The sequence below is a fragment of the Saccopteryx bilineata genome, chromosome 3, assembly GCF_036850765.1.
Source record: "Saccopteryx bilineata isolate mSacBil1 chromosome 3, mSacBil1_pri_phased_curated, whole genome shotgun sequence".
In the NCBI taxonomy this organism is placed as follows: domain Eukaryota; kingdom Metazoa; phylum Chordata; class Mammalia; order Chiroptera; family Emballonuridae; genus Saccopteryx; species Saccopteryx bilineata.
Window position 1 is genome coordinate 85,875,378 of NC_089492.1, and position 25,704 is coordinate 85,901,081.

The following is a 25,704-nucleotide window of genomic DNA, read 5'->3' on the forward strand; positions in this document are numbered from 1 at the left end:
TTAGGTTTTGGCCTTTAGTCTGAAAAAGTGTTGATTGAAAGTGTGTAACAGAGAGCAGGGTGCAAGCGGCCAGGGCCATGGAGCCGCCAATAAAAAAGAATGTCCTTAAATAAAGTTCACAGAGTAAAAACCAGAACCTCCAGTCCTTCCCTCCAACACAACAGAGCACAGGCACAGAACCGGTGATGAGCCCCAAGGAGTGAGGAGGAGGCTGGGGAGAAGAGCAGAGGCTCCTGGGCTGCTGTGTGGACGGAGAGCCCTCTTTGGAATGGGCTGAGTAAAGCCACCAGCTCCCCCTGCACACCTCACAACCACTGCTAAGGCTAAAGGAAAAAGACAAAACTCAGTCTCAGGTCCAGAGGGCTCAGAAAACAGTCCAGGGGGCAGGAGTGTGACACCCAAAACCGCTAGTCCCGCTTGGCCTTCTTATTGTCACTGTTGCCATTTTCTTCAGCCTCCTCAGTAGAATGCACCTCCTCCAGTTTCCGCTTGCCACTCTCTGGCTGAGGCTGTGCTGTGTTTCGGGGCTTGAAGCAAATGATGATGCAGGTCATGTTGTCACACCCTGTACCGTCCCCAGAAGTGTCTGGTGCCAGGCACTGATCCAGCAGCTACAAAAGGGATGACGTAGCACAACTTCAGGGTTTGAACACCTTCCTAGGCACCTAATGTCCCACTAGTGGGCTGGCCCTACCAGACAAGGTGGCAGGAGGGAAATGGGCAACAAGTATTACAAAACAGCCCATTTGCCAGTCCATGAGGCATAGGGGTAAGTCAGGGAAATGAGGGAAGGAACTTTCTAGTCAGGGTTTGGCATCTGTCACTAATAAATATAATTCCCAGGCTCTGGTCTTAGAGAAAATCCTGGCTATGCAGACCACTCACTCACTCTCCTCCTCCTGGGAACTCACCTCTTCCACGATGGATGACAATAACCGAAGTTCCCCATTTTCATCACGCTGGCTAATCTTTGATTGAATAAAGTCTATAACTTCCTGGCTGCTCATCACATTCCTGGGATCAAAACAATAGTCAGGTTCTTCGGTCCCACCAAAGCAGAGTAGAGGAATATGGCTAGAGCTTACAACCCAGGCCAATGTAAACACTCACAGATTGTCCTCATTCTGCCTTAGGCTTGGGGATCTTGATACCAAGCTGTCTGCCTAGGCTCTAATCCTAGAGCAGCATGAGAAAATGTGCTGAATGCAACCATTCAAGAGATGATAAAGCCAAAGCAGCTCAGAGCCCTACACGAGAAATAATGCTGCAGAAAAAAGGGAATTTTAAGGCATTTTGCCAGTGCTCACCAGATGCCATCACAGGCAATGACCATGAATTCGTGGTCATCAGTGAGAGTCAGCACCTTGATGTCAGGAAGAGCTGAAATCATCTGTTCCTCAGGTGGCAGGTTCTTGTTTCTCTTATAGAAATGGTCTCCTGAAGTAAAGGAATAATTGGTTAATGAGAAGCTTGGGCACCTTCCAGACTTGTGTTTGAAGCCTTACCATTCATTTATCTCTTTTCCATAATCTAATGGTAAAGAGAAGTGAGTTCTAGTTTTTCTAGTCTCAGCCTTGACTTTAGGTTGTTGAATCTCAACTCACTAATTTGTCTTTTTCACCCCAGAAATGATACCAGTCTAATCTATTTCATAGAAACATTTGTTGATTTTGAGAGACAGCGGGAGAGAAAGAGATAAAAACAGAATTGTTGCTTTTGGTTTTCCATGCATTTATGCGTTCATTGATTCATTCTTGTATGTGCCCTGACTGGGAATCAAACCCACAGCTTTGGTACATCTAGAAAATGCTCTAATCAACTGAGCCACCCAGCCAGGGAGAAGACAGAGACATTTAAGGATGTAGGTGGCATATACAGAAATATGTGGAAAGGTAAAAGGGCTATGAAGAATAAAACTTGCTATTATATAGTCTGAAACAGAAACCGAGATCCCAGAAGTCTTTCCCATACTTCCCTAACCCTTACCAATGGCTCGCGACAGGTTGAGGCCCCCATTGACTCGCCCATCCATGGTGACCTTGCCACCAGCATTCTTGATGCGTGCTAGTTCCACTTCATCCTCCGGCTTGTGGTCATAGGACATGTCTAAAGCTTTGCCAGCCTCCGACACCACACAGCGAGAGTCCCCGGCATTGGCTACAATCAACTGCTTCCCTCGGATCAGAGCCACCACCGCTGTTGTACCACTATCAGAGCCAGGCTTTAAGAGGAAGAAAGGAAGCATCATGGGAGGTTCTGTACACAAGCTTCTCTCATCAGTGCTCCCCTGACCATCACCTATGCCTTCTGTTCTCACTAGGACCAATAAGAGAGCTTTAACCAACAGGAGGAGCACAGATTTAACCTTTCCAGCACAGTCCCTCCCTTTTCTAGTTCCAAAGATCTAATTCCCTTGCAGAATAAATCCCCCATGACCATGACTTCAGTACTAAGATAGCAAGGGGGTCCCCTCTCCCAAAATAAAAAACAGGAAATTCTCTTGTGCCTCTTGGTTTTTCTAAATGGATTTCTCTGTTCCCTTCCCCCACACACCTCCTCTTTGCCTTCCATGCCAGGGACCATCATCTCCTCCTCTTCTTCCTCATCCTCTTCAGCCTCCTCGGTGTCATCCTCATCTTCCTCATTCTCTGCCTCTTCACTGCTGTAGCCATCTTCTTCCTCACTGCATTCCTGCCAGAGGGATGATCCCAAGCCACTGAGACTGGGATAACCTCCTGTCCCACTCCCCACCTCCTACTCAAAACAAAGAGGTCCTGCTGAACACAGGTCCTCAAAACACTAAAAGATGCAACCATATAATCATGGTGAGAAATTTGGGGGAATAGAGAGGGGTAGGATGGGTATAACTGATATCCTGAACTGGGCTCAGCAGTTCCTAGCAGGAAGCCCTGGGGAAGGCCAGGGCTGTCAGCCAAAAGGACCTTCTAGGCAACTTGACCAGAAAATAAGTAGCCTAGAAAAGGAAATAAACAAATATCCAAAATAATGACCACCATTTTCCTGTCCTCTCTCTAGGAGAGACTCTGGAAAACCAGAACTGGATCCGTTTATTAGTATATCAACAAAGGAATAATATGTAAGAGTGCTAATAGTACCTATGTTGGTGAAGATAATGAATTCAAGAAAAAGCTTAGAATATACTGGGTCTTGGGGATGACATCAAAATAGGAGAAGGAAAAGAGTCAAAAGCTATGGATGGCAGCCAAACAGGCCCTATCTTGAACTTCAGCATCTACCTGCCCCTACAGGCCCTTACCTCACTGTCTTCCTCTTCCTCCTCCGCCTCATCTGACTCATCCTCACTGTCCTCAAAGAACTTGGACTTAGCAACTCGAGGCAGCTTGTCGGAGGCTGAAGAGCAGGAAGGCCCAGCCTCGCCAGTGGGAGTGCCAGGCTCACCACCTTGGCCTGCCTCTGTACGTTCCGAGTTGGAAGAAAGGCCTGTGTGGGCCTTGGCTGTGGGGCCATTTTCCTCTGAAGAAGATTCCCTAGATGGGTCCTCAGATCCTGCCTCCCCATTGAGGCCCTCGGACCCTGGTTCCTCGCCTGTCCCAGTTCCAGATTTGCTGTGGGGAGCACCCTTGTGACAGTTCTGCCCGTAGCGTGTCAGCAGCTCTTCAATAGTCATGGTAGCCTCTTCATGCAGCAGTGCAGCCTCCTCATTGTCCACTGCAGGTAAGAGGCTAAATCAGCGCCCCCATGCCAGACTCCTCATGGGATTAGTCCCTGTTACTACATACACTGTCCTTGCAGCCTGAGTTCCAACTTCCCCACCACTTCCTACTCCTAAGGGTCCTCTCACTTATCAAGTCTAAGAAAAACACCCCTTTGCTGCCTTCTCAAGTAACACTTATCTCCATAGACTTCCTTTGATTTTTGCCCTTCACCTCCTTTTTAGTCAAAGGAACACTAGTTACTATATTTTCCTTATCACCTCTCATTTTTTATTGGTAAGCTGGAATCCCTATTCTGGCTGAGGATCTAAGAAACCCACAGTGCCAGTTCAGTCCTATGGCTCAGGCTTAAGAACTGGCTGCTAGGGCTAATGACAGCTTGGGTCTTGAAAAAAGATCACATAAACATTAATAGGAACCAGAAAGACCCCATCAAAAGACAAAAGATAATGCATATATAAATGCTTACAACTATGACACTAGGCACTCAACACAGGTTAATGTTCTTTCTCCTTTTCATAATCACATTTAATGCAGAACACAGGGTTCTTTAATGTGAGGACTTTCCAGGTCCCTAGGAAGGCATCCTCTCTGAGAACTGATACATAAATAATATATACTAAAGAATAGTACTTTAAAATGCTGATTTCTTCTCAAACAAGAGATGCCATACTCACCATCATCTTCATCAGCTACTTTTTCTTTTTCATCTTCATCCTCAGTGGGTCGCCCTGCAATCTGTGCCAGCTCCTTAATGACTTCCTCAGTGGTCAGTTTGGCATCAATAGCCAAGAAGGCATCTTCCAAAGCCTGGATATAAGCAAAATAGTATAAGGCAAGTGTAGGAAAAAGTACAGCAGGTATAAAATAAATTGCCTATATACAACCCTGGTCACAGAATAGGGTGCAAATTAGATTGTGATCTGCCATAACAGGAGGCACTCATATATAAATAAAGAACAGTTCAGAGACCTGGGAATAATAAAGCAATTCTAGAAACACCAAAGTGGGAATAAGCTCATTTTAGGGACAGAATTCTTTAATAAGAAGCTAGGTGGCAATAAGAAAGGAAAAGCCAAGGATTGGAAAATAAGGGAAGGCCTACAGAAGGGAAGAATGAACATTATGGGGAGACAGACCTTCTGTAGCTTGCCTTCTTTGTAGGCCTTCTGATCTTTGATGATATCAGGAAGATATTTGGCACAATACAAGGCAACTTCCTCCCCTAGAAGAAAGGTAAGGTCACCCAGAGCACTGCTTCCCACACATAGAAAGTAATATAATGCCCTGGCTGGATAACTTGGTTGGTTAGAGCATTGTCCTGAAGTGCAAAGGTTGCCAGTTCCATCCCCAGTCAGGGCACATATAGGAACAGATTTTTGTTCCTGTCTCTCTCTCCCCTCCTTCCTTTCTCCTTAAAACCAATAAATAAAAAAATTTATAAAGGTAATATATCGCCTGACCAGGCGGTGTCGCAGTGGATAGTGTCAGACTGGGACACGGAGGACCCAGGTTCAAAACCTCGAGTTCACCAGCTTAAACGCAGGCTCATCTGGCTTGAGCGCGAGATCATAAACATGACCCCATGGTCGCTGGCTTGAGCCCAAGGTTGCTGGATTGAAGCCCAAGGTCGCTGGCTTGAGCCCAAGAAGGGGTCACTTGCTGTGCTGTAGCCCCCCAGTCAAGGCACATATGAGAAAGCAATCAATAAACAACTAAGGAGACTAAGGAGCCGCAATGAAGAATTGATGCTTCTCATCTCTCTCCCTTCCTGTCTGTCCCTCTCTCTGTCTCTCTTTGTCACATACACAAAGAAAAGGTAATATAATATCTATATGCCATATTAGAGTAAACCCTAAGGGTTGAAGAGATGAATATCTTAGCACAACTGAAACCTATTTGAAAGACAATATTTGGAAAGCTCTGACTCAGAAAATGGACTTCTGTCCTGGCTGGATAACTCGGATGATTAGAACATCATCCCAAAGCATAGAGGTTATAGGTTCAATCCCCAGTCAGGGGCACGTACAGGAACAGATCGATGTGCCTGTCTCTCTCCCTTCCCCTCTCTCTAAAACCAATCAGTAAAAAGAAAGTAAGAAAGCAAGCAAGAAAGCAAGCAAAAGAAAATAGACTTCAGCAGAGGCTACATTAATATACCCTCTCTTTTTTTTCAGTGGAAAAAAAAAAGTGCTAATGTAGGAAGAGGCTTCCCTGGTAAGATTATGAGCCAATACAGTATCCTACTGGAAAAGAAGAATGGCAGAATAGAGAAAAACACCAGTCAAGAAATGGTATCTGAGGACCAGAACCTTAGAAATTAAAAAAACAAAGGACCTGTTCTTGCCCTATAGAACCTGGAATTAGAGTGTTAGAATGTTACAGATATGATCTGTTGAAATTACCTCCATGTCCATCGTAGACAGAAAACATGGCTGTCTCACTGTCCAGCTCGGGAATACAGTTGTGAGCATCCTAGGAAAAAGGAGAGCATAATTATCATTTCTCAAGGTCAAAAGATGTTCTTCCTTGTGCAAAATCATGAGGATCGTGTTCACACCTTATTCTCACTAACCCTTCCCTAGCTGATCTACATGGCCTAGAAATAAGAAAGTAAGATAGAATGATAAACTAAGAAAAGAAGTATGGGGTGGGGGGAGGAAGGAGGGTAAAGGAGTGAAGGGAGGGGGGAAAATGAAAGAAAGGAGGGAGCAAAGAAAGAGATAAATCAGGTCATTGCCTCTGCAGTCTAGCAACCCCAGCCTAGGAGAGCTCAGTCTAGATGGCAGAATGTTTGGGTGTTGGAACTCTGGACCTGCTCTTTTTGGATTTGTGGCAATTATGGGAAAAACCAGAATAAAGGATCTTTAAAAGTCACTCTCACAATCATTCCATGAATCAATGAACTTCAAGGGAAGACAGTACAATGAGACGCAAGGGCATTACCAACCTAAAAAGTTTCTAAGGGATTTCTGAGTGAAAGCACTAGAACTTAATAGAACCCTGCCCTCCCCACATCACCATCCAAACCCCTTCTTTCTTCAAAATTTAACTCATTCAAGAAGTTACCCTCAGGCTAGGCAGAGGACATATTTACAGAGTATCTTCCCAACAAATAATGTTATTAAATTATGCTGTTTAGTACTTGTTACCTGGAATTTACAATGCCCCATATAAACAGCCTTCCCATCTTCTACCCCCAACCAGAACTAAGATATCCTTCAACCCTGACCACATAATAGCACATCTGAAGAGAAGTTGGTAATGGTTCTGCCACACTAACATTTCAGTAGGAAGGCTGAGTTTAATCAAATTCTAGTAACTAAACTCTGCCACCCAAACTAAAATTCCAGGTTAAGCTATAGTTCAACCAAGACTATCAGACCTAAGTAAAAGTGTGCCACAGTTTATTGTGCCCCATCTTGGAAAACAATCTACCTTCCTTTCAGGTGCTTTCTACAAACAGAAAGGTTTTAATCAACTATTTATTTACTTTAACTGATTATCCTTGTACAAGTTAATAGTTCTCCTTACACTTACACATTAACATTTTAAAATTTCTAATTACATTAATAGTTAGGAAATCTGAGTGCAGTGCTTCTTATGTTATCCCTGAAATAAGACTATGGCTTCACTATACAAGTCTAGAAAATAAAAGTTATGCCCTGGCCAGGTAGGTCAGTTGGTTAGAGCATCATCCTGATACCAAGGTTACAGGTTCAATCCCTGATCAGAGCACATACAAGCATCAACCAATGAGTGCATAAATAAATGAAACAACAAACTGATGTTTTCTTCTCTCTTTAAAATTCAGTTAAAAAAATTTTAAAGGTTAATTTTGGCCTGGCCTGTGGTAACAAGTGGATAAAACGACCTGGAACGCTGAGGTGGCTGGTTTGAATCCTTGGGTTTGCCCAGTCAAGGCACATACAGAAGCAATCTACTCATAGTAGTTGCTTCCTGCTTCTCACCACCACCACCCCTTTCTCCCTCTCCCTCTCTCTCTCAAAAAAAAAAAAAAAAAAAAACTTTAAAAAAGTTTATTTTATGGAAGTATAAGACAAGGGTATAGAGCAGGGGTCCCCAAACTTTTTACACTGGAGGCCAGTTCACTGTCCCTCAGACCGTTGGAGGGCCAGACTATATGAACAAATCCCTATGCACACTGCACATATCTTATTTTAAAGTAAAAAACAAAACGAGAACAAATACAATATTTAAAATAAAGAACAAGTAAATTTAAATCAACAAACTGACCAGTATTTCAATGGGAACTACGGGCCTGCTTTTTGGCTAATGAGATGGTCAATGTGCTCCTCTCACTGACCACCAATGAAAGAGGTGCCCCTTCCAGAAGTGCGGTGGGGGCCGGATAAATGGCCTCAGGGGGCTGCATGTGGCCCGCGGGCTGTAGTTTGGGGACCCCTGGTATAGAGCCTGACCAGGCAGTGGCACAGTGGATAGAGCATTGGCCTGGGATGCAAAGGACTCAGATTCAAAACCCTGAGGTCGCCAGCTTGAGGGCAGGCTCATCCGGCTTGAGCGCAGAGTTACTGGCTTAAGAGTGGGATCATAGACATGACCCCATAGTCTCTGGCTTGAAAGCCAAGGTTGCTGGCTTGAGCAAGGGGGGGGGGGGGTCACTCGCACTGCTGTAGCTCCCTGATCAAGGCACGTATGAGAAAGCAATCAATGAACAACTAAGGTGCCACAACGAAGAACTGATGCTTCACATCGCTCTTCCTTCCTGTCAGTCCCTATCTGTCCCTCTCTCTGTCACAAAAAATAAAAAGGCCAAGAGTATAGAGATATGTAAAAGAATATTCACTGTGGCATTGTTTATAAAGCAATCATAACTATCTACATATCCATGAATAGAGTACAAATAGTACATCCCTCCACTGGAATATATGCAGCTGTTAGAAATGATGAATATGAACCTCACTGGTGATGGGACAGTGGAGAGAGCATCAACTTGGGACGCTGAAGACCCAGGCTCGAAACCTGAAGTCACAGGCTCGAGCGTGGGCTCATCCAGCTTGAGCACAAGCTCACCAGCTTGAGCATGGGGACACCGTCTTGAGCATGGGATCATGTGGCTTGAAGGTCAGTGGCTTGAAGCCTAAGGTTGCTGGCTTGAGCTAAGGTTGCTGGCTTGAGCAAGGGGCCACTGGCTCAACTTGAGCACTCCCCCACCTCCCCCACCCCCATCAAAGCATGTATGAGAAGCAATCAATGAACAACTAAAGTGACACAATGAGTTAAAGCTTCTCATCTCTTTCCCTTTCCCTTCCCCTTCCCTCTCCCTCCTCTCTCTCTCTCTCTCTCTGTAAAAAAAAAAATAAAGAAAAGGTGAAAACGAGTTTACACTTTATTAAGGAATAAAAAGAAAAACAGTGCCTGTATGTATATGCTAGAAGTCTGGAAGCTCATGTACCAAACTTAGTGAGCTTTAGGTAATAATTATTTTCTACATTTTAATTTTTGTACAGTAAGTCATATTGTTCCATTCTGAATGGCAATAAATAAATAAAAACTATGAACAGGCCTTGAGTACCCATGCTACTATATACTGCATGAACTCCGTCCAGCTACCTCCTGCCTTAATTTCATCTTCTACAAAATGGATTAAGAATATCTACCTTGTGCCCATATCATCACAGGACTATTGTGAAGATAATGCAAAACATGTGTAAGTCCTTTGTAAACTGGAATTTATAATGCTTCTCTGAAAGTTAGCACACAACTCACATTTTTCTCTCTATTTTATTCTCAAAGAGGAAAGCCCACCATAAAGATTCATCTTATGCCTTAAGGCAGTGGCTCTCAAAGTGTGCGCTGGGGTGCACTGGTGTGCCCTAGAAGATCTCCAGGTGTGCCCTATGGTATTCCAGAGAAATATGTACCTGTTGGGAACCAAAAAACCAACAGGATTTTTGGAGTTTAGATTTTTGGGGGACAGAGGTGTTGGGAATTGGCTGTAAGCTGACAGTCTGCCCAACCCTCCACCTCACTTGACTGATTAGGTTGCAAAAGGCTGTTAAGCTATGGTGCTGGATTGTTTACACTACCCCTCATGTTCCCCAGAAAGACTGGAGGCAAGTTTCTTCTATCCTTTGTTTGGTATAAAGTTAAAATGATATATATGGTGGGGGTTTTCTGCACTCAACACAAGAGTAAAAAGAGAGGAATTCTTCAATGTATTGATGAGGAAATGAGAGTTTGCTTTTCAAACATATGCCCAAACATTGAAGAAATTGCTAGGACACATCAGGCTCATGTTTCTCATAAACACAAGAATGAAAAAACTTAACACATTCGCGGCGGGACCTGCAGAATTTACTAAATCTTACTAAGAACGTATCTATATATTTATATATAAAAAGATAACTTTTTGTCATTTTTTTTATTTTTTAACCCCTCTTTTTTATAAATTCTAAAAAGTATAACTCAAAAGATGTAACATAAAAATGTTTTTTTGACTGACCAGGTGGTGGCGCAGTGGATAGAGCGTCGAACTGGGATGTGGAGGACCCAGATTCAAGACCCTAAGGTCGCCAGCTTGAGCGCGGGCTCATCTTGTTTGAGCAAAAAGCTCACCAGCTTGGACCCAAGCAAGGGGTTACTCAGTCTGCTGAAGGCCCGCAGTCAAGGCACATATGAGAAAGCAATCAATGAACTAAGGTGTCACAACAAAAAACTGATTGATGCTTCTCATCTCTCTCCGTTCCTGTCTGTCTATCCCTATCTATCCCTCTCTCTGACTATCTCTCTGTCCCTGTAAAAAAAAAAAGTTTTTTAATGTCAGAATAAATTTAACTTTGTCATATTTCATTTAATTACCATAAAAGCACACTTGGACTTTATATTTTTTCTTTAATATTTGACTTAATTATTATAACATATTTCTCAGAAATCTGTATATAGTGCACTACAATTATTTGTAGGATTTTAAATGCACCTGACTTCAAAAAGTTTGAGAACCACTGCCTTAAGGTCTCAGTTCCTAGAACACAATACCTTCTCCAATTCTTGAGGCTTTCAATCTATATTATCACTGCTCTACCTCTCTAAGCACTTCAACTTCCCCTTTTCTACCTTTCATCACAGCCTATCTTTAAGCCTTGCCTTTCTTTCTCTCTGTCCCCTTCTGAGCCAGAGCCAACTATTTCAACACTGTCCCTTAGCTAGAAAACCTCATCTAATCTTATAAAACCAACCCAACTGCCCTTTTTACCCCTGAATCAGTCACTAAGCATTGTAGTCATAAGATGTCATGAAATCATGCTGATTGTGGTCACTACTTCCATTTAATTTTTTTTTAAGGCACTCTCCACTGATTCACACACCTTCCCTACACTACTCCCAAATTTCTCCAACTTTATCTAATCTCTCCTGCACTTGCTTAAAAGCAGTATTTCTCCTCTTTCTAGATTAATATTTCCTCTTAAATTCCTAATCTTCAAACCCTCCTCCTTCAGGATCTTACTTCACAAAGCAGACAATAACCTTAACAGCAATTCAAAGAGCTGTTTTGCAGGTTTCATTCACCCCAGCCATTGTATATAATCAAATAGTACAAACCACATCAGCTTTCTTTTTCTTTCTTTTTTATTTTTATTTATTTTTTTTTTAATTTTTATTTATCCATTTTAGAGAAGAGAGAGAGAGAAAGAAAGGGGGGAAGGAGCAGGAAGCATCAACTCCCATATATGCCTTGACTGGGCAGGCCCAGGGTTTTGAACCAGCAACCTCAGCATTCCAGGTCAATGCTTTATCCACTGCACCACCACCGGTCAGGCTCTTTCTTTCTTTCTTTCTTTTTTTTTTTTTCTTCATTTTTCCGAAGCTGGAAACAAGGAGGCAGTCAGACAGACTCCTGCATGCGCCCGACTGGGATCCACCCGGCATGCCCACCAGGGGGCGATGTTCTGCCCCTCTGGGGTGTCGCTCTGTTGCATCCAGAGCCATTGTAGCGCCTAAGGCAGAGGCCATAGAGCCATCCCCAGCGCCCAGGCCATCTTTGCTCCAATGGAGCCTCAGCTGCGGGAGGGGAAGAGAGAGACAGAGAGGAAGGGAGAGGGGGAGGGGTGGAGAAGCAGATGGGTGCCTCTCCTGTGTGCCCTGGCCGGGAATCGAACCCGGGACTCCTGCACGCCAGGCCGACGCTCTACTGCTGAGCCAACGGGCCAGGGCCCTCTTTCTTTTTTTATTTATTGATTTTAGAGAGAGGAAGGGAGAGAAAGCCCACATGACAGGAACATCAATCTGTTCCTGTATGTGTCCTGACTGGGGATCAAACCGGCAACCTCTGCACTTCCAGATGATGCTAACCAACTGAGCTATACAGCCAGGGCTCTAAGCATGGCAGCTTTCTTGAAAGTTCTCGAGTTCTGTGAAAAACTGTAGTTCTATACTTCAAAATGCCTGTTACTATCAAATATCCCTTCTCTACCTCAAACATAACGTATGTAAACAGAACTCAGCAGTCTACAAAAACATTAGAGCTTACCCTACGGGTCTTATTTCTGTGGATGAAATCTTAACTCTCCCAGACAACGCCTAATATAGATCCTCCTTGATTTCATGGCTGTCCTATACCTTCCATCACTGAATTCTACTGAGTTTTCCTTAGTAGCTCTGTTCCTGAATTACTTTACTCTTAATAGTTTAACTCCTCTCTTATCTCTACTCTCTGCCCTCTGTAATTCAACCTACATATATTCAGCTGACAATTTTATTGCTAGAACTTTCCGTGAATTCTACTGCATATAAGATTGATTCCCTACAACTTACTGGAAATTTAAGGCACTCAACACCGTTCCTACCAATCTCTGTTAATTAATCTCTTACCTTTCATAACTATTCCCCATAACAAACTCTTGACACTGACCACCCCAGCCCAGCATAGTAAGCATGCTTGCCTCAGAGTCTTTCCTCCTATCCCTTCTTCTAATACTTTTTCTCCTCCCACTTTCTTCCACCTCATTTGTCTCTTATACTCTTTCCTTAAGGTCCAGTTAGTCTCATCACCTCCAAGTAATCATTCTCTCTCTCTTTGTTTTAAAGATTTTATTTATCCTGAACAGGTGGTGGTGCAGTGGATAGAGCGTCAGACTAGGATACGGAAGTCCTGAGATCCCCGGCTGGTTTGAGCCCAAGGTCACTAGCTTGAGCCCATGGTCGTTGGCTCAGCTGGAGCTCTTGTCAAGGTACATATGAGAAAGCAAACAATGAACAACTAAGGTGCCACAACAAAGATTGATGCTTCTCATTTCTCTCCCTTCCTGCCTGTCTGTCCCTATCTGTCCCTCTCTGTCTCTGTTTCTCTCCCTAGAAAAATTTATTCATTCATTTTAGAGGGAAGAGAGGAGAGAGAGAAGAGAGGAGGAGCAGGAGCATCAACTCCCATATGTGCCTTGACCAGGCGAGCCCAGGGTTTCGAACCAGCAACCTCAGCATTCCAGGTTGACGCCTTATCCACTGTGCCACCACAGGTCAGGCAAAGTGATCTTTCTCAATCACATCAATACTCTATGATAATTCCCCCCTCTAAAGTATTTTAGTATTTACTGCCTCTACCAAAAATTTTGACACTTAGCGTATACTATCTTGTATTGTTATCCAACATTCTATGGTGGAAAAGGGAGTCCTAGGTTCAAACTAGATTGTAAACCAACATGAAAGCAAAGATTGTCTTAAATTTCTATCTAGCTCTGGGGCCTAACAACAGTATGTTCTGCATCAGAGCAGGACTTCCATGTTTGCTTATAATGGTGAGTTCCTATATGCCTCAGTACAAATACATTAAGGATGCCTCTTCCATTTCCTACCCCAAACTCAGAGATGGGTATCATAACACAATAACCATGGACTGGAGGAGATGATTCAGAATACACAGATCACCTGAGTCAGGGCTCTTAGGCCTTGTCTTACTAAATCATATATCACACAGCCCCTCTGACCTTCTAGAGTCTAGACAATCAATCAACATATGGTATCTGTATTAATAAAGGCCTGGTTATCCTCCTGATGTCAATCTCCTAAGGTTATAAATATATCCACAAACACTCCTGTGTCACTGTGTCAACCATTTGGTTTGTGATATCTTCATCTTTACAAATTTATTTTTAAAATGTGAAGGTAGTTAGGAAGGGAGTTACGTTTTTTGTTTTTGTCTTTTAGAGTAAGAACAGGTTTACTGATCAAGAAGGCCTAGCCCTGGCCAGTTGGCTCAGCGGTAGAGCGTCGGCCTGGTGTGCGGGGGACCCGGGTTCGATTCCCGGCCAGGGCACATAGGATAAGCGCCCATTTGCTTCTCCATCCCCACCCCCCTCCTTCCTCTCTGTCTCTCTCTTCCCCTCCCGTAGCAAAGGCTCCACTGGAGCAAAGATGGCCCGGGCGCTGGGGATGGCTCCTTGGCCTCTGCCCCGGGCGCTAGAGTGGCTCTGGTCACGATGCCCTGGAGGGGCAGAGCATCGCCCCCTGGTGGGCGTGCCGGGTGGATCCTGGTCGGGCGCATGCGGGAGTCTGTCTGACTGTCTCTCCCCGTTTCCAGCTTCAGAAAAATACAAAAAAAAAAAAAAAAAAAAAAAAAGAAGGCCTAGCTAGAGAAGACAGGAGAACTATGTAATTCTCAAATCCACCTTAATATTTCTGACTTTTTTTATCGAATTTATTGGGATGATATTAGTTAATAAAATGATACAGGCTTCAGTTGTACAATTCTATTTCATACATCATCTGTATATTGTATTGTGTTTACCACCCCAAGTCAAGTTTCCTTCCATCACCATTTATCCCCCTGTACCCTCTTCTACCTGCCCCCACCCCCCTTTCCCTTTGATAATCACCATAATGCTAACTGACTTCTTTAATTATATGCACATATTACCACTGTGCTATAGACTTAAATGTTTTGTGTCCCCCTAAAATTCATATGTTGAAACATAATCACCAATGTGATGGTATTTGGAGGTAGGGCTTTAAGAAGTCATGGGGGGGGGGGGAGTCATAAGGGAAGAGTCCTCATGAATGAGATTATAAAACAAACTCCGGAGAGCTCCCTTGCCTTATGAGGACACAGCTAGAAGACAGCTGTCTATGAATCAGGAAGTGAACCCTCATTAAGACACCTTTTTTATTAACTTTTATTATTATTTATTTATTATTATTATTATTATTGATTTCAGAGAGAGAGGGAGGGGGAGGGAGGGAAACATCAATCTGTTCTGTATGTGCCCTGACCAGGGATCAAACCCGCAACCTCCATGTTTCAGGACAATGCTCTAACCAGCTGAGCTATCTGGCCAGGGCTCATTAGACACCTTAATCCTCAACTTTCCATTATGAAGAGATATCTGTACACTAATGTTCATAACAACTTTATTCACAATAGCCAAAAAAGACAGAAATAACCCAAGTGTCCATCAAGAGATGAATAGATAAACAAAATGTGGTATATACAAACAGAATATTATTTAGCCTTAAAAAGTAAGGAAATTCTGACACATGCTACAGAATGATGAACCTTAAAAACATTCTGCTGACAGTCGGAACTACAAAAAAATAAATAAATAAATAAATAAAATAAAAAAATAAAAAAAAAAACATTCTGCTAAGTGAAATAAGACAGTCACAAAAAGGTAAATCTGTCTTTATATGAAAAGATTTTATATAGGGATTACACTTTAACGTATGAATTTAGTGGATGAAAAACAGCAGTAATAAATGCATATAATTTTAAAAATCAGATAGTAATACCAAAATGTAGTTCCCTTTCTAACCACTTAGAACAGTCAAATTTCATAGAGAAAGTAGAATGGTGGTTGTCAGGGGTGGAGAGAGGGGGATGGGGAGCTGATTAATGGGTATAAAGTTTCATTTTTGCAAAATGAAGAGTTCAGGAGATTGCAAACCAATGTGAGTGTACTTAACACTATGAAACTGTACTTTTTTTTTTAACGGAGACAGAGAGTCAGACAGAGGTATAGATAGGGACAGACAGACAGGAACAGAGTGAGATGAGAAGCATTAATCATCAGTTTTTCGTTGGGACACCTTAGTTGTTCACTGATTGCCCTCTCATATGTGCCTTGATCATGGGCCCTCAGCAGACCAAGTAACCCCTTGCTTGAGCCAGCGACCTTGGGTCCAAGCTGGTGAGCTATTTTTTTTTTGCTCAAACCAGATGAGCCCGCGCTCAAGCTGGCGACTCAGGGTCTTGAACCTGGGTCCTTCGCATCCCAGTCCGACGCTCTATCCACTGCGCCACAGCCTGGTCAGGTGAAACTGTACATTTAAAAATGGTTAAGCCTGACCGGGCGGTGGCACAGTGGATAGAGCGTCGGACTGGGATGCAGAGGACCCAGGTTCGAGACCCCGAGGTCACCAGCTTGAGTGCAGGCTCATCTGGTTTGAGGAAAAGCCCACCAGCTTGAACCCAAGGTCGCTGGCTCCAGCAAGGGGTTACTTGGTCTGCTGAAGGCCCGCGGTCAAGGCACATATGAGAAAGCAATCCATGAACAACTAAGGTGTCGCAACGTGCAATGAAAAACTAAACATTGATGCTTCTCATCTCTCTCTGTTCCTGTCTGTCTGTCCCTGTCTATCCCTCTCTCTGACTCACTCTCTGTCTCTGTAAAAAATAAATTAATTAAAAAAAATTAAAAATGGTTAAGATACCAAATTTAATGTTGTATATTTTACCCCAATAAAAAATTTAAAACATATAGCCTGACCAGGTGGTGGCGCAGTGGATAGAGTGTCAGACTGGGATGCAGAGGACCCAGGTTTGAGACCCTGAGGTTGCTAGCTTGAGCATGGGCTCATCTTATTTGAGCAAAGCTCATCAGCTTGGACCCAAGGTCGCTGGCTCGAGCAGGGGGTTTACTCGGTCTGCTGAGGGCCCAAGGTCAAGGCACATATGAGAGGGCAATCAGTGAACAACTAAGGTGTAGCAACGAAAAACTGATGATTGATGCTTCTCATCTCTCTCCATTCCTGTCTGTCTGTCCCTATCTATCCCTCTCTGACTATATCTCTGTCTCTGTAAAAAAAATAAATAAAACATATATATATGTTTTATTTATATATGTATATGTATATGTTACATATAAAAATATATATATATTTAACACCAACAAAGACAAAAGAAAAAACTTCCCACAAAGAAAAGCCCAGTCTCAGATGGCTTTCCTGGTGAATTCGACCCAACCAGAGAATTAATACCAGCCTGACCTGTGGTGGCACAGTGGATCAAAGTGTCAACCTGGAATGCTGAGGTTGCCAGTTTGAAACCCTGGGCTTGCCTGGGAGTTGATGCTTCCTGCTCCTCCCCCCTTCTCTTTCTATCTCTCTCTCTGTCTCTCTTCTCTAAAATGAATATATAAGAATAATTTTAAAAAATAAATAAAGGTACATAAAATGTTTAAAAAAAAAAAGAATACCAATTTTCCATAAAGTCTTTCAAAACATAGAAGCGAAGGAAACACTTTCCAACTAATTCTTGAGGCTAGTATTATCCTGATACCAAAACCAGGCAGATACCACTACAAAACCACAGACTTAATAATGTTAAAGTAGTACTACTCCTCAATTGATCTAAAGATTAACATAATCCCTTATCAAAATCCCATGTGCCTTTCGTACAGAAATTAACAAGCTGATCCTAAAATTCATATGGAAACACAAGGGATCCTGAAAAGGAGAAACAAGTAAAAAAATAAGTTGAAAGATACACTTCCTGATTTGAAAACTTAGTACAAAACTATAGCAACCAAGACAATGTGGTTGCTGGCAAAACAATAGGTAGGCAGATCAATGGAACACAGTAAGAGTCCAGAAGTACATCCTCATATTTATGGTCAACCAATCTTCAACAATGATGCCAAGATAATTCAATGAGGGGAAAGAATAGGTTTTTTAACAAATGGAGCTGAGACAACTAGATACCCACATGCCAAAGTATGAAGCTGGATACCTTCCTTACACCATACACAAAAAATAATTCAAAATGAATCACATATCTAAATGTAAGAGCTAAAACTATAAAACTCTCGATAAACTGGACTTCAAAATTTAAAACTTTTGTGCTTCAAAGAACACCAAAAAGCAGGCAGAGTGGGAGAAAATATTTGCAAATCCTATCTAATAAGGGACTTGTATCCAGAATATATAAAGAACTCTTAATCTCAATAAAAAGAGAAAATATAACCCAATTAAAAATGGACACAAGATCTGAAAAGACATTTCTCCAAAGATATATAAATGGCTAATAAGCATAAGAAGAGATGCTCAAACACGAGTAGCCATCAGGGAAATACAATAAAAACCACAATGAGATACCAATTTCACATACACTATAATAAAAAAGACAAGTGCAGGGAGGATGTGAAGAAATTGATACCCTCATATATTGCTAGTAGAAATATAAAATGGTGCAACCACTTTGGAAGTTAGGCAGTTCCTCAAAATGTAAAACATGGAATTACTACATTAAAGATACAACAGGGATGACCCTTAACAATGTTAAGTGCCAGACATAAAAAGTGACTTATAATTCTATTCATATGAAAAGTTCAGAAGAGGCAAGTCCATAGACATACTGTACCCATAATGTAAATTTGGTGGTTGCCAGAGATTAGAGGAGAGAGCATAGGGAATGACTTGGTAATACTTAACAAGGTTTCTTTTGGGGGTTATGAAAATGTTCCACAATTGATAGTGGTGATGGCTACAAAGCTCTGAATAAATTAACTGCTGAAATGTACACTTTAAATATATAAAGCGTCGACCTGGAACACTAAGGTTGCCGGTTCGAAACCCTGGGCTTGCCTGGTCAAGGGACATATGGGAGTTGATGCTTCCTGCTCCTCCCCCCTTGTGAATCCTCTCTCTCTCTCTCTCTCTCAAATGAATAAATAAAATCTTTTTTTAAAATGTATAAATAAATACACGCACACATACACACATACATATATGCCCTGGTTAGTTGGCTTCGCAGTAGAGCATCAACGCAGTGTGTGGAAGTCCCGGGTTCAATTCCTAGTCAGGGCACACAAGAGAAGTGACCCTCTGCTTCTCCCCACACTCCCCCTTCTCTTTCTTTCTCTTCCCTTCCAGTAGCTATGGTCAGTTGATTCAAGCTCCTTGGCCCCAGGCACTGAGGATGGCTCTGTGGAGCCTCCACCTCAGGGGCTAAAAATAGCTCGGTTGTGAGCATGGCCCCAGATGGGCAAAGTATTGGCCCTGGATGGGAGTTGCTGGTAGATCCTAGTCGGGGCACACGCAGGAGTCTGTCTATGCGTTTCCCCTCTCACTTAAAAATAAAATGTATATGATATGCCCTGACCTGTGGTAGAACAGTGGATAGAGCGTCAACGCAAAAGGCTGAGGACCCAGCTTCAAAACTCCAAGGTTGCTGCTGATGGGATCCCTATCTTGAACTCAAAGTTTGCTGGCTTGAGCAAGGAAGAGGTCACTGGCTCAGCTGGAGCCTGCTTCCTCCCCCGTCAAGGCACATATGAGAAAGCAATCAATGAATAACTAAGGTGCCTAAACTATGAGTTGATGTTTCTCTTCTCTCTCCCTTCCTGGCTGTCTGTCCCTGTCTGTCTGTTCCCCGCCCCCACTAAAGAATAATAATAATAAGCAATCAATGAACAACTAAAGTGAAGCAACTACAAGTTGATGCTCCTCACTCTTTCCCTACCCCTAAGAATCAAATTAAAAAATTAAAAGAAAATAAATGTATATGCAAGAAGCAACTACTGTGAGTTGATGCTTCCTGCTCTCCCTTTCTCTCTTTCCTCTAAAATCAGTAAAATCTTTTTAAAAATTTTAAAAATATGCCTGACCTGTGGTGGTACAGTGGATAAAGCATCAACCTGGAACACTGAGGTCGCTGGTTCGAAACCCTGGGCTTGCCTGGTGAAGGCACATATGGGAGTTGATGCTTCCTGCTCCTCCCCTGCCTTCTCTCTCTCTGTCTCTCTCTCTCCTCCCTCTCAAAAATGAATAAATAAAATCTAAATAATAATAAAATTTAAAAATATAAATGTATATGATATGTAAATTATACCCCAGTTACTTAAAAAGTGACCTGTATATATAATACTTATCATTCCAAAACCATGTATAATTAAAAGTTGATGTACTCCATCTTTGAACTAGATATAGAAGAAAACAGAAAACAACTCCTCTGGAAACAGTCTATAACATGCCATTAAATATCAATAATGCTTTAAATTCAGTTCTGAAGATTTTTGCTCCCAGAAAGGATCATTTTAATAGCAGCTTAAAATGAGAAGAGCTACTGCTCAAATCTGTTCAATTTCTACACTCAAAATCAGTCCTTAGGTCTAAAAGTATAATTCCCAAATGATAACCCAATAGAGGATCAGGGGTGGAGAAGTAGTAGTAACAACTGAAAGGGGACTGGGCAATAGAAATAATTTATGTAAAATACTCTTGAAATCTTGAGGAATACGTTCTGATTGTGTCTCAGGCCAGTCACTTAAGACCTTATAAAGGAACAGTATAATAGAAAACAATTTCTCCATATACATGGGCCTATCTTTGGTATCACTTCATCCTATCTTTGAATTGTGAAGAAGAGGTACTGCATGCTAATCAAATGAAAAAAAGGCCCTTTGCTTGACCTGTGGTGGTGCAGTGGATAAAGTGTTGACCTGGAATGCTGAGGTTGCTGGTTCAAAATCCCCGGCTTGCCTGGTGAAGGCATATATGGGAGTTGATGCTTCCTGGTCCTCCTCCCTCCCCCTTCTCTCTCTCTCCTCTCTACAATAAATAAATAAAATCTTTAAAAAAAAAAAAAAGAATGCCCTTTTATAAAGTTCCTTAACTGCAACCTAGACAAAGGAATTACAACCTGGTTCAGTAAGTAAAAAGTGCTTTTAGCTAGAGATGAGACACTAATCTGAAAATCCGACATAAATGCTCTCCAGCCTCAGATGCCCTCTCTCAAGCGGAACTCCATAGCATGTTTAAGGTAGTTTATGTTATATTTTTGCCCATTAATATAATATTGAAACTATCATGCAGCTGTTTAAGAATTTTCTACTCAACATTATCTACATTCAATTCTAGATGATATTCTATGACCGTTAATAACCCAGAAATGAACAACTAACCTTCTCAAAATTATACTTCTGGTGCCCAGCTGGTGATGGCACAGTGGTTAAAGCGTTGATCTGGAACATTGAGGCCACCAGTTTAAGACCCTGGGCTTGCCCAGTCAAGGCACACACAACAAGCAACCAATGAATAGCTAGAGCGAAGCATTCATACTTCTCATTCCCCTCCACCTTCCCTCTCTGTAAAATCAATAAATAAAATTTTTTGAAAAATTTTTACTTTAGGCCTGACTAGTTGAGGAACAGTGGACAGAGCACGGACCTGAAATGCTAAGGTTGCCAGTTCGAAAGCCTGGGCTTGCCTGGTCAACGCACATATGAAAAGCAATGAGTTGATGCTTCACACACCCCCACCTCTCTAAGATCAATAAATAAAATCTTTTTTTTTTTTTTTTTTGTATTTTTCTGAAGTTGGAAACGGGGAGGCAGTCAGACTCCCGCATGCGCCCGACCGGGATCCACCTGGCATGCCCACCAGGGGGCAATGCTCTGCCCATCTTGGGGCTTCGCTCTGCTGCAATCAGAGCCATTCTAGCACCTGAGGCAGAGGCCACAGAGCCATCCTCAGCGCCCAGGCCAACTTTGCTCCAATGGAGCCTCGGCTGTGGGAGGGGAAGAGAGAGACAGAGAGGAAGGAGAGGGGGAGGGGTGGAGAAGCAGATGGGCGCTTCTCCTGTGTGCCCTGGCCGGAAATCAAACCCGGGACTCCTGCACGAAACTGCTTGACCTGTTGTGGCACAGTGAATAAAGCGTCTATCTGGAGTGCTGAGGTCACCAGTTCAAAATCCCAGGCTTGCCCAGTCAAGGCACATACAAGAAGCAACTACTATGAGTTGACGCTTCCTGCTCCTAATCCCCTCTCTCTTCCCTCTAAAATCAATTTAAAATTTCTTTTTTTTTTGTGAGAGATAGAGAGATAGATAGATAGATAGATAGATAGATAGATAGATAGATAGATAGATAGATAGATAGATAGAACCCAGATTTGAGACCCCGAGGTCGTCAGGTTGAGCGCGGGCTCATGTGGTTTGAGCAAAGTTCACCAGCTTGGACCCAAGATCGCTGGCTTGAGCAAGGGGTTACTTGGTCTGCTGTAGGCCCACGGTCAAGGCACATATGAGAAAGCAATCAATGAACAACTATGGTGTGGCAACGAAAAACTGATGATTGATGCTTCTCATCTCTCTCCGTTCCTGTCTGTCTCTATCTATCCTTCTCTCTTAACTGTCTCTGTAAAAAAAAAAATTTTTTTAAATAACAAAAAAATTAAAAGGAGCAAATATACAGAAAGTAAAAAAAAATCCTAACTCTCCATTGAAAGCAAATTTTGTCCTTTCAGAGAATTTCCCAACCAAAAACTACAAGTACCTTTGTCCCTTTTTTAAGACAACATTTCAGACTGGACTTCTCACTAACCACCAAAAACTCAGAGCCTTTCCACATGTATTTCTCAGGCACTATTCCACAACATACCTCTTAACCCCCAAAATACATACCTCAAGCAGCTTGAGGGTCCCTCCAAACCAGGGGAGGAGGGGAGGGGAGTAGAGGGGAGGGAAGGGAACATCAACTGTGGTATCATGATTACCCCTCCTCAAAACACCCTGATTCCAGAGCAAGAGGGGCTGGAGAGAGGCACAAGTGTAAAATGCCAGCTATTGACAGCTGCCATCCTTGACTCAAGAGAAGGGGTAAAATATTATAGTACTAAGGCTGAATCTATATGTTAGAATTTTAACATCCTTTGTAATGTGAATTGGTATGACAAACTTACCATCCTTTGTAATGTGTATTGGTATGACAAACTTAACACAACTGGATCATTAGGACCAACCAAATAAGGTCAATGGACTTAAATGGTGGAACTAAGCCCTAAAGGTCATGAGGAACAGGAGTACACTTTGTGAAAAGATTTGCTCAAGAGGCTGGAAGTCAGTTATTTCCTTGCCATACCAAAGAAATCATATTGTACTTTGCGGAGAAAGGAAAAAACAAAGCCAAAAGGAAAAATATCAAGGAAGCAGAAAAGGATCCCAAACAGGACCTCAAGGATTTAAATAGATATATTTAAGTATTCAGAAAAGGTAAATTCAGAAACAGAATAATGAGGATTTTAAAACCCTAAGTAGTTATCTCTCAAAAGGAAGATTAGGATCTAAGTAATAGTCTAACAATATCTCTACAAACCAAACAGCCCCTGAGGAAAAAAAAAATCATTTTCTTTTTTTCTTTTTTTATTATTTTTTATTTATTGATTTTTTAGAGAGAGGAGAGAGAGAGACAGAGAGAGAGAGAGAGAGGAGCAGGAAGCATCAACTCCCATATGTGCCTTGACCAGGCAAGCCCAAGGTTTCGAACCGGCGACCTCAGTATTCCAGGTCGACGCTTTACCCCACTGCACCACCACAGGTCAGGCAAAAAATCATTTTCTTATTACCAGAGGATAAACCATAAATAAAAGGAAATGCCCTGCAGAGAGTAAGAAAACAGCACAAAATCATTGGGCAAACGACTTGAAAAACTGAATATCCAATTCATAAAGAAAACGAGAAATAGTACTAAAGAAATGGGAAAACCAGCCCTGGCCAGTTGGCTCAGCGGTAGAGCGTCGGCCTGGCGTGTGGGGGACCCGGGTTCGATTCCCGGCCAGGGCACATAGGAGAAGTGCCCATTTGCTTCTCCACCCTTCCCCCTCTCCTTCCACTCTGTCTCTCTCTTCCCCTCCGGCAGCCATTGGAGCAAAGATGGCCCGGGGCGCTGGCAATGGCTCCTTGGCCTCTGCCCCAGGCGCTAGAGTGGCTCTGGTCGTGGCAGAGCAACGCCCCCTGGTGGGCAGAGCGTCGCCCCTGGTGGGCGTGCTGGGTGGATCCTGGTCCGGCGCATGCGGGAGTCTGTCTGACTGTGTCTCCCCGTTTCCAGCTTCAGAAAAAAATACAAAAAAAAAAAAAAAAGAAAGAAATGGGAAAACCACAGCTGAGAGGAAATCAGAAAATACAGAATGAGAAACCTAAAGGAAAATTTGCCTAAGAGATGATAGAGTCACCTCAAATCCTACAATATTAACAGAAAATATGATAGAAATGAAATCTCCAAACTACCAACTCACCCAAACCCCAGTTTTACATAAATGTTAACCTCTTCAAACTATATCCAGGTATTTCTAACAGACAATTTCATTAACCAAGTACTCAGCCCAATACTGTGCACCACAGTGAAATATGAACATTATACTCCAGGTTGACAGAAAGGATGTCTAGTAAGTGTCTTGAACAACTTCATCCTACAGATTCTTTCCCAAGGCACAAGTGTCCTAAATTTTCTGGGCTTCAACTTCTGAGCTGTAAAATGTGGGTGCCATGCTAGATGAGATGAACTATAGGATCCCCTACTCTCTTGAAATTTACACCCAAAGATAGAACTGTTTCAAGTCCGCTGTGGGTACATTTGAGACTGAGAACAAATCTTTAAGTTTATACTGTCATTCCAGAGCTAACCACAGGGAGGAGCGAGGAATTTGAAGAAATCCCTAAAGGAGACAGGCTGTTACCTGAAGCCCACCTACTAAGTGGGTAAACCCTGAATCTCAGACATAATTAGAGCATTTCCGTGGCCCCTCTGCCTAGATCTCACAATACTCTTCACAAAGACATATCTTAATTCTTTCTCCCTTTCCTTCCTACCATAGTTTTCCCTGTTCTCCATGTAGTTTCAAATCCATTTACCCAATAGTACTACTTGTAATCCAGACTTTCCCCCTTTTATGCAGAGTAGTTTTCTAGAAAAGAAAATCAATTCTCTGTAGGTTAACACAAAAATATATACATTAGTGAAATGACAAGTATTAAGTTTTCAAAAAATCCCAAATGAGGTAAAGTATCAAGCATAATTTTTTTTAAAGTAATAATACTGATTGACAGTATTCAAGTTTTCCAAAGGCCGTCAAAGGCCCTGAAGAGAATACAAACGAGTGACAATTCTTGGAAGTCAGGTCGAGCCTCTGATATTAACATACGGTGCCCAGGGCCAGGTAACTAGGTGGTAACTAGAAACAGACTATTTGCCTGGGCTTCCTTTCACTGTCAACCTCCTCACCCAGACGCCTCTCACATATTTAAAATATAAAATAGAAATTAAGGTACAGTCATTCACATCTATTCGCCTCTTCCTCACAAAGTAAATGAATAAGTAGTCCCTCTTCTCATCTTGACCCCCACACTAAACCTCACACCGTTTATGAGCTTGGAGAGCTATGCTGACTTAAGAGGATGGCGCGAAGGCACGGGGAGAGGGCGGTCAATGGGCGGAAGGTGCCTCTCTCCACATGGCAAAGCCCTCGCCGCCAAGCTGGTCACCGGCACACGGTCCCCAAGGACCGGCAGCTCCCGCTCGGCCTCGGGCTCGCTGTCGGTGCCTGCCCCCCAAACTGCCGCTGGAGACTCAAGCTCTCGATTCGGACCCTTCCCCGGGGACGACTCCATCCCCCCCGCCCCCGCTCCCTTTTTCTCCATCGGGTTCCCGCCCTCCAGCGACCAGCCGGTGGGCCTCTCCTGCCTCACCTCCATGGAGACACGCCAGCCTTGCATGGCGGAGAAGCCGTAGGGTAGCGGTAGGCGCGGTGCGCCGTCCCCGTCTCCGGAGCACTTCACCGTGTTTGGCTGGGAAAGGTAGGCACCCATGGCGGCGGCTGGCCGGTGGCCTCAAGGGCAAGCGAGCGGAGCGCGACCCGTGCCGGAGCCGGGAGCTCCGCGGGCGCGCGTGGCAGGAGAGGGCCAGGCAACGCAGCGACGCAAGGTGCCGGTGAAAGGCGCGAGGCCGGCCAGGAGGCGGTAACGGGACTGCTGAAGAGAGGGAGC

At 43.1% G+C, this 25,704-nt stretch overlaps 1 protein-coding gene across 1 annotated transcript; it reads right to left on the reverse strand.

Moving 5' to 3' along the window:
- PPM1G (protein phosphatase, Mg2+/Mn2+ dependent 1G) lies at positions 1-25,704 on the reverse strand. The gene is made up of 10 exons (XM_066266771.1): positions 25,408-25,704; positions 6,101-6,170; positions 4,835-4,920; positions 4,373-4,505; positions 3,278-3,690; positions 2,554-2,691; positions 1,987-2,221; positions 1,308-1,437; positions 912-1,014; positions 1-611 (listed from the first exon to the last, which is right to left on the reverse strand). The coding sequence occupies exons 1-10, from the start codon at positions 25,525-25,527 to the stop codon at positions 408-410; spliced, it is 1,632 nt and encodes a 543-aa protein (XP_066122868.1). The 5' UTR covers positions 25,528-25,704; the 3' UTR covers positions 1-407.

Excerpts from the sequence above, each read along its gene's own strand:
- PPM1G (XM_066266771.1), bottom strand. The coding sequence starts at position 25,527 with ATGGGTGCCTACCTTTCCCAGCCAAACACGGTGAAGTGCTCCGGAGAC. Across the intron at positions 4,506-4,834 it reads AAGAAGGCAAGCTACAGAAG|GCTTTGGAAGATGCCTTCTT; the intron begins GTCTGTCTCCCC and ends GCTTATATCCAG. Across the intron at positions 612-911 it reads TGTCATCCATCGTGGAAGAG|CTGCTGGATCAGTGCCTGGC; the intron begins GTGAGTTCCCAG and ends TCCCTTTTGTAG.